Raw genomic sequence first — 13,993 nt, 5'->3', positions numbered from 1 at the left:
TGTGCCACTGTTGGTGGGGATTGCTGCTTCCATGCACTGGGGATACACGCCCTGGCTGCATTTAAGAGGTGCTTCAGTAGGGATTTGCGGTATCGCTTACTAGATATGGGGGTCAGGTTAAGAGTATTGCTGCCGGGTTATCCTGGAGCGCCACATCAGTAAGCTTGTAAATGATCTCCAGTACTTGTCTCCAGAAGGGGGTCAGAACTGGACATTCCCAGAAGATATGGAGTATTGTGCCAGTCTGTGCACCACATCTCCAGCACAGAGGACTGTGTCCTGGGAATATGGACGCTAAAACAGTTGGAGTCCTATACCAAAGCTTCAAGATTTTGTATGTGATTTCTTGGTATTTGCTATACAAGGAGGACTTATGTGCAAAAAGGAGTATTCGATTCTTTTGGTCCTCAGTGAACATAATGTTAAGATCTCTTTCCCACTTCTTCAGGTACGGAGGATCACTTCGAGATGTATGGGCAAGTAAAATGTTATAAGAATAAGAAAGGAATTTCCGTATTGGCTCATCTCCCAGGCACAAGTCTTCAAAAGACTAAGGCTTTCTGCGGAAACCGCTGATTTCCAGGAGGGATCTGAGGAAATGGGAGAGTTGCAGGATCCTCCATCTACCCAGGATGGAAGTATTACAGCTAGGATATATGCCTGAGGGGTCACTCCAATCAGAGGGTCCTAGGAAAGAGGAGGCTCTGACTAGGCTCTGCTCTGGGTAGCGTCGGAAGGATCTTTCAGAGATACCCGGTAAAAAGTCCGGGTGACCAATTATGGACGTTAAAGGGGAGGGAAAACTGGGCGTCTCCGCTATCCTAAAGTATCTGGGCAGTTCCTTCAGGGTGGGTTCAATTAGTGGGTGGGAAAAAGACAGTCCAGAAAAACAGGTCTCACTCCATAGTAGGCCCGAAAGGGGAAACGGCACCGCTTCCTGTTCCAGGCAGACCCATAACTTATGGTGAGAGTGTCTGCACCAGTCTACCACTCTATTCATGTGGACTGCCAGATAATATAAGGCTGGGTCAGGGAGGCCGACCCCTCCTCTGAGCTTTGGCCGCTGTAGTAGGGATCTCCTGAGTCGCAAGGGCTTGCCTTGCCATACGTAATTGATGAAGATCGTATGTAGTTTACGAAAAAAGTTCTGTGGAATCCCAACCAGCAGAGCTTGTAAAAGATAAAGCAGCCTCGGCATAATATGCATCTTCAAGACATTACATCTGCCAAACCAAGAGACTGCTAGGTTCTTCCACCTGTCTAGATCTGAGGAGAAAGTACACAGGAGGGGCTGAAAATTGAGTTGGTAAATGAGGTGTAAATCATAAGGAACTTTTGTGCCTAAGTATTGGATAGCCTGAGGGGAAAATTGCCGCTAAGTCGAGTCTGAGCATTAGGAGTGAGAGATACATTAAGCGCTTCTGATTTTTGCAAGTTAATTTTGAAATTCCAAAGATCACCGTACTGGCGTATTGCCGATAAGAGTATTGGGAGAGAAGTATGCAGTTCTGAAATGTAGAACAGCAGGTCGTCCGCATAAGCTGCAATTTTATGGTGGTATGTGCTCATTTCAAGTCCTCTGATGTCAGGGTTGAGCCTGTGTTGCAAAAGGGGTTCTAATGAAATTATAAAAAGGAACGGGGAGAGTGGGCGCCCCTGTCTCGTGCCTTTACTTATTTTAAAGGGGTTGGAAGTCACTCCGTTTACTCTGACCGATGCTGTGGGGAAGGAGTAGATGGCGGAAATCCAGGACAAAATGGAGGTCGGCATTCCAAGGCGTCACAGGGTGGCTAGGAGGAAAGTCCAGTTCACCCTGTCAAATGCCTTTTCAGTGTCTGTGGACAACAGGATGAACGGGGTATTAAGGCGTTTGGCCCTTGCCACCACATCTATCGTCCTTAAAGTGTTGTCCCGTGTCTCTCTGTTCCCGATAAAACCGACCTGGTCCAAGGGTATTATGCGTTGGAGGACATGCCCTAGTCGCTCGGCCAAAATTTTTGTGAACAACTTCAAGTCACAGTTAAGTAGGGAGATCGGCCTGTAACTTGCGCAAAGGAGCGGGTCTTTCTACGGCTTAGGGATGACAGAGATGCTGGATTGTAGGTCCGAAGGCATGGCATGATTATCTAGTATTGCATTGAAGGCGGTGAAAAAATTAGTTGCTAACTGTGCTTGGAAAGTTTTATAATAGGTAGTTGTAAAGCTGTCAGGGCCCAGTGATTTCCCCCCTGGAGGAAGCCTCTTCTAAAGATGATGCACAAGAAAGCCTGCAAACAGTTTGCTGAAGACAAGCAGACTAAGGGCATGGATAACTGTAACCATGTCCTGTGGTCTGATAAGACCAAGATAAACTAATTAGGTTCAGATGGTGTCAAGCGTGTGTGGCGGCAACCAGGTGAGGAGTACAAAGACAAGTGTGTCTTGCCTACAGTCAAGCATGGTGGTGGGAGTGTCATGGTCTGGGGGCTGCATGAGTGCTGCCGGCACTGGGGAGCTACAGTTCATTGAGGGAACCATGAATGCCAAAATGTACTGTGACATACTGAAGCAGAGCATGATCCCCTCCCTTTGGAGACTGGGCCGCAGGGCAGTATTTCAACATGATAACGACCCCACACACACCTCCAAGATGACCACTGTCTTGCTAAAGTAGCTGAGGGTAAAGGTGATGGACTGGCCAAGCATGTCTCCAGACCTAAACCCTATTGAGCATCTGTGGGGCATCCTCAAACGGAAGGTGGAGGAGCGCAAGGTCTCTAACATCCACCAGCTCCGTGATGTCATCATGGAGAAGTGGAAGAGGACTCCGGTGGCAACCTGTGAAGCTCTGGTGAACTCCATGCCCAAGAGGGTTAAGGCAGTGCTGGAAAATAATGGTGGCCACACACAATATTGACACTTTGGGCCCAATTTGGACATTTTCACTTAAGGGTGTACTCACTTTTGTTGCCAGCGGTTTAGACATTAATGTTGATTTATTTTGAGGGGGACAGCAAATTTACACTGTTATACAAGCTGTACACTCACTACTTTACATTGTAGCAAAGTGTTTAGTGTTTCTTTAGTGTTAGTATAATAAAATATTTACAAAAATGTGAGGGGTGTACTCACTTTTGTGAGATACTGTATAATCACAATTACACTTACCTATGTTATATTCTTGTGATAAAATGCAGTTAGCTTTAAACTATTTGTTACCCCAGCATTTCATCCTATTCTCATTGTATTGCTTACTTTATGTGAAGTCCCTGGTGTTCCTTCCAGTCTCTCTGTCCTCAGTCCTATTAAAAACTGACCACACTAGGCAGAAGAACTAACTCTTCCAATGATCAGATTTGTCCTGACGCGCCTCCCTCTGCACAGATGGAAGCCTGGTGTGATGTTGTTTCTCCTCCCCCCAGCTCTTATGCAGCTAAGAACAGAGAAAATGTCATAAAAAAAGGAAAAAAGGGTATTTATATTTTTTTCTATATCTATACACCAATGTTTTGCCCTTGATTTAAGTTTTAAACTGAATGGGTTGTTTTACAAGGTGATCGTTTACAATCAAAAACAGTAGACACTCGTCTCCTAATCTGGCTGAAAAGGACCTTGTGTTTAAAGGCTACCAGTACCTTGTCTGTTCACCATTGCTCGCCCACAAAAAAATCAGATGCTGGGGGGGGTATGGACGGGTAGTTTATGGCTGACTTCCCAAACTTTGCTCCATAGCCTGAACACGAGGGGTTGCACAATGAGATCTTTTATTTTTAGAGAACTGCTGGCTGCCATAAATACCTGAGATTAGCCAAATTGTACCACTGTTTAACTGCTTGCTGCCCGCCCCACCATCAAATGATGGTGGGACGGTGCATTTCTCGTTCAGCGCTGCTAGGACACGGCGCGACCCCGATCTCTGTAAAGAGCCGCGTCCGTGTTTGTTTAACCATGTGATCGGCTGTGTCCAATCACAGCCGGTCACATGTAAACCCGGAGATGCAGGTAATTGGCTCTCCTCGCCTCACATTGACAGAGTGTGGCGAGGAGAGCCAATCAGCGGCATCTCCATGCAGGGGGACATATAGGAATGTAATCAGGGCACTGATCATCAGTGCCCTGATTACAATATAGAATTACAGTGTCACCAATCAGTGCCCACCAATGCCAGCAATCAGTGCCCACCAGTGGCAGCAATCAGTGCCGCCCATTAGCGATGCCAGTCAGTGCTGCCAATCAGTGCCTCCTATAAGTGCTGCCCATCAGTGCCCATCACTGCTGTCGATCAATGCCCATCAGTACGGGCCCATCAGTGCCACCTATCAATGCCCATCAGTACCGCCTATCCATGCTGCCTATCAGTACCCACCAGTGCTGCCTATCAGTGCCCACCAGTGCCGCCTATCAGTGCCACCTAACAGTGCCCATCAGTGCCGCCTATCAATGCTCATCAGTGCCACATATCAGTGCTCATAAGTGCGGCATATTAGTGCCTCCTCATCAGTGCCAATAAATCAGTGCCCATAAGTGCCGCCTGATCAGTGCCCATAAGTGCCACCTCATCAATGCCCACCAGTTCAGCCTATCAGTGCCGCCTTATCAGCACACATCAGTGAAGGCGAAAAATTACTTAGTTACAAAATTTCCTGACAGAAAAAAAGTAAAAAAACATTTTTTTTTCAAAATTTTTGGTCTTTTTTTTTTTTTTTTTGTAAAAAATAAAAAACCCAGCAGTGATTAAATACCACCAAAAGAAAGCTCTATTTGTGTGAAGAAAATAATAAAAAATTTGTTTGGGTACATTGTAGCACGACCGCCCAATTGTCATTTGAAGTGCGACAGCGCTGAAAGCTGAAAAACGGCCTGGCCTGGAAGGGGGTGTAAGTGTCCGGTAGGCAAGTGGTTAAAGTTGAAAATGGATTTACAGCACAGCATGAGCTGTACAAACCATGTACAAGTTCTTATTCTGGGTCCAGCACTATAGCCCTACCTCCTATTCTTGTGGTTGAGAGGTCTCAGGTGTACTGACTATATAGAGTCTAAGCTACTCTGTTTCATGTGGGGATGGGTGGCAGAGTGCGCTAATCAGTAGATCCAGTCTTATTACTTTCACCTTATCAAACACCACATGAGCACTCTTCTACAAAGCTTTGTCCCTGCTTTAGCCACACAATACACACAATGGCTGCTGATGGCTGAGTCTCTCTACTACATTTCATACACCACTGGTTTTCAAAAGAGGGTCACAGCATTGTCTTGGAAACCTCCCCTTTAGCCCCATTTAGGCGAGGCAAAGGATTTCAGATATGGAATTCTTTCACTACCCACACACAAAATGTGTGCTGCTTAAAGGATAAGTTCACCTTTATTTAAGGTTGAACATGTAACATGATCCAGTTCCTCTCTCTTCTCCCTTCCCTGTGACGATGGGCGGGGAATCTTCTCCCAGCACCCGCTGTCAGAAAATGAAAACCGCGTGTCCGTGTGGAGCTCCTCCCACACGTCCATGTCATTCATTCACAGAGTTCTGCTCCCACTGAGCCGGCGGATCGAGGCGGACTCCGTGGAAGCGGAGTCCGCCTCGTGTGAATGAGGGCTTATTTAAAAGCGGAAATGAAGTTCCGCTGTAATAAACTGCGAGCAGTCAGGCTTTTATTGCAATGTCTCTTCTTTTATACCATAAACCCAGAAAAAAACTGTGCTTGGTGTAAAATACAGATCGAGACTGGTGCTTCCACTATATCTGAATACAAAATAAGCAAAAACTAAAAAAACAAAACAAAAATGGTGTTCTGTCCCTCTAAAACAAATATACTATAATTTAACATAAAGTGCTGAGTTAATATACTAATATATAAGTACCTCAAGATACCATGTTTTAATTAACGTAATCCAACCTAATATACTGTTTTTAAAGTGGCAACATGCAAATAAATTCATACTGCAAAATCTATAAATATGTAAGCATCTAATATACTGTACCAATGAAGTAAACGCTTTCACCAAAATTCATAAAGAGCATTAAGACCAAATTAACCTTTTAAGGCTCATTTACACTTGCTTTGGCTTCAACACACATTAAAGCGCCTACCGCTTCAACATGCTATTATGATGTGTTTTTGATGCTTCGGTGGTGCTTCGATGAAGCTTTGGTGATGCTCTTTTGAAGCTTTGTTGAAGCTTGACAGATGTCCTGTGTGTGTGTGGATATCTCATACCTGCAATTTCTCCAAAAACAAAGCGAAGCTAAAGCTGAATTTAAGCCTCTCAAAAGCCGCAGGTGCTTCAAGCGAGTTTTGTTTGGAGTCGTATGGAGGCTTTGAAGACGCTTTGAAGCACCACTAAAGCGACATGGGGTATAATTTTCGAAGCAAAGCTGAAGCAAAGCAAAGCAAGGTGTAAACAGGACTGTAAAGTAATACTTTTATTTAGTGACAGGAGCTTTGACTGGCATTCAAAGAGCTTTAACAAAGCCTGTCTGAAGCCTTGTTTTGAAGCAAGTGTAAACTAGCCCTTAGACTCTGTTTCCACTACTGCGAGTTGTTATGCGACTTAACACATGTAAACACACCACCCCCATGAGTGTATACTAACTATCATCACCCTGTACATTTTCTTTGTTTCTGATTTTGTCTCTATTCTGTATGGAATGATTTTTTGATTTTTTTTTATATCGTATGCTATAGACGCTCTCACGTCTTTTTTTAAAGTATATCAATAAAATATATTTTTTTATTTGAACGGGTTTGGTGGTCTGTCAAAGTCCCAATCCAAGGGGGATTCTTTTTTCTATGATTTATCACGTAAGAGATGGGACCACCACACTCCATATTTGTTATGATGGAAGCCCCCCCTCCTGTCCAACACATGTAAAGTCGTCGCATGACAAGTCAAAATCCATGTATTTCAATGGTCCCCGTTCTAATTGGTGCGACTCAAGTTGCAGCGACTCCAAAAAACATTTTTGTACTACTTTGTTCCAACTTCAGTGCTTCTTGTTCTCCCATGGTTCTCACCAGTCGCATAACATCGCATCAAAAATCACATTGCAAAGTCACAGTGTAAATCACGCGACTTTGAGGTCGCAATAATGGAAACTTAGCCTAATGCCCCATACACACGGTCGGATTTTCCGACAGAAAATGTGTGATAGGACCTTGTTGTCGAAAAGTTTGAGAGCAGGATATAAAATTTTCCGACAACAAAATTCGTTGTCGGAAATTCCGATCGTGTGTACACAAATCCGACGGACAAAGTGCCACGCATGCTCAGAATAAATAAAGAGATGAAAGCTATTGGCCACTGCCCCGTTTATAGTTCCGACTTACATGTTTTACGTCACCGCATTCAGAATGATCGGATTTTCCGACAACTTTGTGTGACCGTGTGTATGCAAGACAAGTTTGAGCCAACATCCGTCGGAAAAAATCCTAGGATTTTGTTGTCGGAATGTCCGAACAAAGTCCGACCGTGTGTACAGGGCATTAGAGATAGTGCAAACAAGTGTGCTGTCTATGCATGATGCAATGGAAAAAAATCCTTCCACTTTGACTCCACGGATCCTGTATTATCAAAACCGCGCCTCTGAGTGAGAGTCCACCACTGTCAGAAAAACAGAAGGTGCACCTCCACATCATAAGAGGCTACCATTGCATGGTTCTTCACTAATCCACAGGGTAAGGGGTCTGCATGGAATGGATCCTGTATAGACAGCGATAAGGTTCACCTCTTTCCAGGAGTACGGCTCCCAGGAAAGTGCCAGTGTACTTATAAAATGAAAAAACAAAAAAACATTGTCCAGTATCTACTGCAACATAATTGTATTATATGGTGTGGTACTTACAAACATAATGTGATACAGGCATTTATAATGGCAACACCCGCCTGGTGGCGGCATGCGCAATGACGTCACGAAATAGACTCTTCCCCTTGTCTTTTCTGCAATAAAGTGCCCCTACCTGCCTGCCTGCTCATTGTCTTCTTCAGTGCTGTAAACTGAGCTGCGCATCTCAGCTTACAGCACTGGACCAATCTCTGTGTGCTGGGATGATTGGCTACTGCGAATGCGTAGGAGTGACGTCACACCGCAACGGCCAATGAAGATAGATAAAAACCGACACACAGAAGATGCCAGGAACAATCAAGGGAGAATTGGAAAGGTAAGTTCAACTCCTTTAGTTCCACTTTAAGAAGAATCATTAATAAACACAGACACAATTCGCACTTACCTTTAACTATTAAGTTTAAACTCTGTGTAGCTTGTTCAGATGCTAGTCGGATGCTACAGGAATACCAGCCAGCGTCCTCATGGGTGACGTTGGGGAGAGACAGTGAGGCATCTCCCTGTGCCAGGTGCTCCTCTGTTATCTGTGCCCCGGGTCTGAACGCTGTGATTTGATCCACGTACGACAGCACTTTTTTCCCCTCATTCTTCCATACCACATGTACCTGCGCCGGGTCCACCGGGGTAACACCCAAGGTAAACTTACACTGCAAGACGGCAGTGGATCCCACTTCAGCCGAAACCGGAGATGGAGAGGTTGTGACTTGCAGCTGAGCAACTGAGAGACAGAGACAATTACCACGTTGTCATTTTTGTCATGTGTAACACATACATCATCGGGTTTATTTACAGATTCTGAGAGTTTACACTTCATTTACTGTATATATTATTCCATTGCCAGTCTACAATCCCGCTACAATTAAATTCTGTAGGCTGTTTTATCCTAGAGAGTGCGAAGAATGGTGTGCTTTTATAGCACATCATTTGATAACAGTTCTTGTTTATTACAGGTATTTATATAGCACCATTAATTTACACAACACATCAGCCTCTGCTTTCAAGGAGGTTACAATTTATGGTCCCGATCTCACATGTATACATACACATTCTAGGGCCAATTTGGAAAGGAACCAGTTAAACCACCAGCAGGGAGTGTGGAGGAAATCCACTCAAGCACAGGGACACCATGCACACTGCAAACTCCATACAGATAGTGACTTAAAGCAGAGTTTTTTAACCACTTTAGCCCCGGAAGATTTGGCTGCTGAATGACCAGGCCATTTTTAGCGGTTCGCTTTAACTGACATTTGCGCGGTCGTGCCACGCTGCACCCAAACAAAATTGACGTCCTTTTTTTCCCACAAATAGTGCTTTCTATTGGTGGTATTTGATCACCTCTGTGGTGTTTATTTTTTGTGCTATAAACAAAAAAAAGGGACATTTTGAAAAAAGCACAATATTTTTACTTTTTGCTATAATAAATATCCCCCTTTATTTTTTTTAAAAACAGCTATTTATTTCTCAGTTTAGGCCGATATGTATTCTTCTACATATTTTTGGTAAAAAAATCATAATAAGCGTATATTGATTGGTTTGCGCAAAATTTATAGTGTCTACAAAATAGGGAATAGATTTATAGCATTTTTATTCTTTTTACTAGTAATGGCGGCGATCTGCGATTTTTATCAGGACTGCGACATTATGGCAGACATATCGGACACTTTTGACACATTTTTGGGACCATTGGCATTTATACAGCGATCAGTGCTATAAAAAAAAAGAACTGATAACTGTTAAAATGTCACTGGCAGGGAAGGGGTTAACACTAGGGAGCGATCAAGGGGTTAACTGTGTTCCCTGTGTGTTTTTCTAACTGTAGGGGGAGGGGACTGACCTAGAGGAAGTGACGGATCGTGGTTCATAGCTATTAGGAACTCACGATCTGTCTCTTCTCACGGAACAGAACAGGGATTTGTGTGTTTACACACATACACATGTCCCTGTTCTGCCTCTTGTGCCTCCGATCGCTCGTGGCCGACGGTCATCTCGACCTTCGGCCACGAGCATCGGCACCCCCCGAGTGCAGCGGGCGCGCGGGCTTGCCTGCTATCCTGCTTAGAGGAGCCGATGTACAGCTACGACAGCTCGCGGGATCGTGCTGACCTGCCGCAGTATAATGGCGGCGGCCGGTCGGCAAGCGGTTAAACTCAGCCAGCAGTTCAGCCCTCCTCCTCCTTCCCCCGCAGCCAGCCCAATTAGAGAGCGCGCTTCGCTCATGCGCAATAGGGAACCGGCTGTGAAGGCATACGGCTTCACTGATGGCGGCAGCAGCACCCGATTAAAAATCCAGCTCAGGTGAAGACACCGCTGGATTCCTGGACAGGGAAGTGTCCTAATATTAAAAGCCAGCAGCTACAGTATTTGTAGCTGCTGACTTTTATTTTTTTCTGCAGAACCCACTGCTGTGATGCAGAAGTGCTAACCACTACGTTTCTTATGCAACATAAAAGGTGACAGTGACCCTGCAGCCACCAGTTTGTGTCAGCAGCACAGGAAATTTGAGTAATGGTCACACCATACAAGAGCATGATGTAACTCCTGTGCATGTGCAGCTCAATGGCCATTCTTAGAGCAGGTAAGTTTATTTCATTACAGATGATGCATAGCACATGTCTCTTCTGCAATAAAGAACCCGCCTGCTCACAATTTATTTATTTTTTTAAATTTAGTTCTGCTTTAATATGCAAAAAATATTTTTGATGCCAGGTCCACTTTAAATGTTTTTAGTGCCACATTATCTCTGTAAGTAGGTGTTTGAAACTAAGTATTTACAAAAGAATGATGCTTTCATTGCTTTGGTTTTGATGACCTTACGGCCACATGAATTGCTTCTCCTTTTGGGGCTCCCTAAAGGAGTGACACTTGATGTTCCTATATATCAGGAATCTTCAAACTACGGCCCTCCAGCTGTTGCGGAACTACACATCCCATGAGGCATTGTAATACTGTGACATTTACAGGCATGACTAGGCATGATGGGAATTCTAGTTCCTGAACAACTGGAGGGCCGAAGTTTGAAGACCCCTGCTATATATTATATACACTATATTACCAAAAGTATGGGTACGCCTGCCTTTACACGCACATGAACTTTAATGACACCCCAGTCTTAGTCCGTAGGGTTCAATATTGAGTTGGCCCGCCCTTTGCAGCTATAACAGCTTCAACTTTTCTGGGAAGGCTGCCCACAAGTTTTAGGAGTGTGTCAATGGGAATGTTTGACCATTCTTCCAAAAGCACATTTGTGAGGTCAGGCACTGATGTTGGACGAGAAGGCCTGGCTCACAGTCTCCGCTCTAATTCATCCCAAAGGTGTTCTGTCGGGTTGAGGTCAGGACAGTCAAGTTCCTCCACCCCAAACTCGCTCATCCATGTCTTTATGGACCTTGCTTTGTGCACTGGTGCGCAGTCATGTTGGAAAAGAAAGAGGCCATCCCCAAACTTCCCACAAAGTTGGGAGCATGAAATTGTCCAAAATGTCTTGGTATGCTGACACCTTAAGAGTTCCCTTTACTGGAACTAAGGGGCCAAGCCCAATCCCTGAAAAGCAACCCCACACACTAATCCCCCTTCTACATAATGATATGGATCAGGGCACAAAGCAAGGTCCATAAAGACATAAGCGAGTTTGGGGTGGAAGAACTTGACTGGCCTGCACAGAGTCCTGACCTCAACCCCATAGAACACCTTTGGGATGAATTAGAGCGGAGACTGCAAGCCAGGCCTTCTTGTCCACATCAGTGCCTGACCTCACAAATGCACTTCTGGAAGAATGGTCAAACATTCCCATAGACACACTGCACTGGGAGGAATGTGGAGGCTGCTATTGCTGAGCAAAGGCTGAAAATACTAGTTGCCTGGCTGCCTGAGTCACAGACCAGGAACAGGAGTGTAGTCGGTGAGTTCAGAGCATCTCACACACACACACACAGTCTGTTCATTGGTCTTCATTAGTGACATATTTAACATAGGGGATTATTTACACAGCCCTGGTGTTTGCTGAAATTGCTATAAACTTTAGAGAGAAGCTTTTGAGTTTTCCTCTCTTTCTCAGGTCTGAAGCAATACCAAAGGAAAACTCATTATTAAGGCCCCTTTCACACGGGCTGTACTGCTCAGTGGGGATCAGCGAAGAGATCCCCCGCTGAGCAAACGAATTCCGCATAGCAGAGGCACCCGTCTGAAAGGGGCCTTAGACTTGTCTTTTAAGTGTTAGGTTAATACAATAAAAAGGTATCATTGCATACCGCATTACTCTCGTATTTTGTAATCCTATTTATATATACTTCTTTAGTTTTTTAAGTGGTATGATTTAGTGGTGAAAATTTTGAGTGCCCCTCCATTTTTGACTGTGGTATCTTATGTGCCGCCCCCTATATATTGTTCCTAGAGTTGCCACTGAAAAGCTATAAAGAAAGGTAACAGTGTAATGTGATTTTTCCTTTATATTCCCTTATAATTTAACACATTCTTTGAGTTGTCAATAATGAGATGAGAGATGGGCCGCTGATTTCTTAGAGGATCTGTGATACAGAAATGTGAGAGGGATTCTTCCCAAATGAAACCAGCTGGAATTGCCCTTAAGAAGCCCACACTGCAGAATAAGGCTGCAGCTGTAAACACATGGCACTCGTAAACACTGTACCTGTAAACACACTGCACATGTAAACACATGGCACTTGCAGGGGCGGACTGACCATTGAGTGACTCGGGCACTGCCCAAGGGCCCTGGGTCACTAGGGGGCGCCATCAGGGTTGCCAGCCTCAGTAAAACCAGGGACAGTATATATAAATCTGTGGGTTTTTTTTACATCTGTCTGTGTATACTGTGTGTACATGTATGTGTATACTGTGTGATTGTATACTGTGTGTGTGTATACTATGTGGCCCCATAATCTCTGATTGCCTGGGGGCCCCATAATCTCCTATTGCCCGGGGGCCCCATGAGTTTTCAGTCCGCCTCTGGGCACTTGTAAACACACTGCACTTGTAAACACATGGCACTTGTAAACACACTGTACTTGTAAACACACTGCACTTGTAAACACACTGTACCTGTAAACACACTACACTTGTAAACACACTGTACTTGTGAACAGACTGCACTTGTAAATACACTGTGCTTGTAACCACAATGCACTTGTAAACACACTGTGCTTGTAAACACACTGCACTTGTAAACACACTGTGCCTGTAAACACAATGCACTTGTAAACACACTGTACTTGTAAACATACTGCACTTGTAAACACATGGCACTTGTAAACACACTGTACCTGTAAACACACTGCACTTGTAAACACACTGTACTAGAAAGACATCTGGCTGCATAGCTACAGGTCCACACACCCAGATGTCTATCGCATAGGGAAAGGTATGTCCAGGATTACAGGGGACTACTCAGTGTTATTGTGTATAGTAACACGACACAGTGCGTAATACCTCAGACAATGGCACCGGAGACATTGCTACATCACACTGCATGACCATCAAGATGAATGTCTGCAGAGAGTGATGCAACTGATCTTCCAGTCCTCTGTTATCTCACTGAGAAACCAGCCAGCATGCAAATAACACAACATCACAAGGACACGCACGCTGCTGCTGTTGCAATCTGCAGCTGCCCCTTTCCAGAGCAATGATCGCATCCCTTTTTTAGTGTCATCATTATCATACTCACAGACAGTTGTCACCAGCAGTGGCAGGATCGGGAGCAGAGAGGACATTGTAACAGCACAATATAGAGGGGCCCTGGGCCTCCCAGATCTACTACACAATATTGTCAGTCACATCACACCCAGTTACATAGCATGTCTCCTCCTACTGGGGCTGGCATACTACATATGCAAGATGTGGATGGTAAGAGAACACAAACCCCCTGCCCACGGACACTGCAGCTTCAGCGAGGAGGGGAAGGATTTCTGCAGTCACTCAGCAGGTTACTGCAGCACATCTCTGTAATTCACAGATTCCTCCAGTCGTCATCAGATGTCTGCTCAATTTTTACTGGTAGAGGAATCTGAGAATTTTATATAGTGTTTGTGTGCATATATATATATATATATACATACACTGGAGATCAAAATGAGAGAACAGTTTATGAACACTAGATTTATCAGAAATAATGTAATCTTCATTTCTCAATTTGATGGAATTTTTGTTGTGGAAAACACA

At 44.4% G+C, this 13,993-nt stretch overlaps 1 protein-coding gene across 2 annotated transcripts in view; it reads right to left on the bottom strand.

Annotated features, from left to right (window-relative positions):
• Positions 1-13,781, bottom strand: part of LOC141148601 (tyrosine-protein phosphatase non-receptor type substrate 1-like) — a 73,286-nt gene extending 59,505 nt beyond the window's left edge. The window contains exons 1-2 of one of the 2 annotated variants that reach the window (XR_012245235.1): positions 13,500-13,781; positions 8,205-8,537 (exon numbers count right to left, since the gene is read on the bottom strand). Coding sequence is in view for 1 of the 2 variants with exons in the window: in XM_073636199.1 (XP_073492300.1) it covers positions 8,205-8,537; positions 13,500-13,545 (379 nt within the window). In the remaining variant the exon portion in view is untranslated. The remainder of the gene's footprint in view (positions 1-8,204; positions 8,538-13,499) is intronic. The other variant, XM_073636199.1, reaches the window with a different exon arrangement.
• Between the last annotated feature and the right edge of the window lie 212 nt (positions 13,782-13,993).

This window comes from Aquarana catesbeiana, linkage group LG06 (assembly GCF_042186555.1).
Source record: "Aquarana catesbeiana isolate 2022-GZ linkage group LG06, ASM4218655v1, whole genome shotgun sequence".
In the NCBI taxonomy this organism is placed as follows: Eukaryota; Metazoa; Chordata; class Amphibia; order Anura; family Ranidae; genus Aquarana; species Aquarana catesbeiana.
The sequence above is the reverse complement of the archived record's forward strand: the minus strand, read 5'-3'. Positions and strand labels throughout refer to the sequence as shown.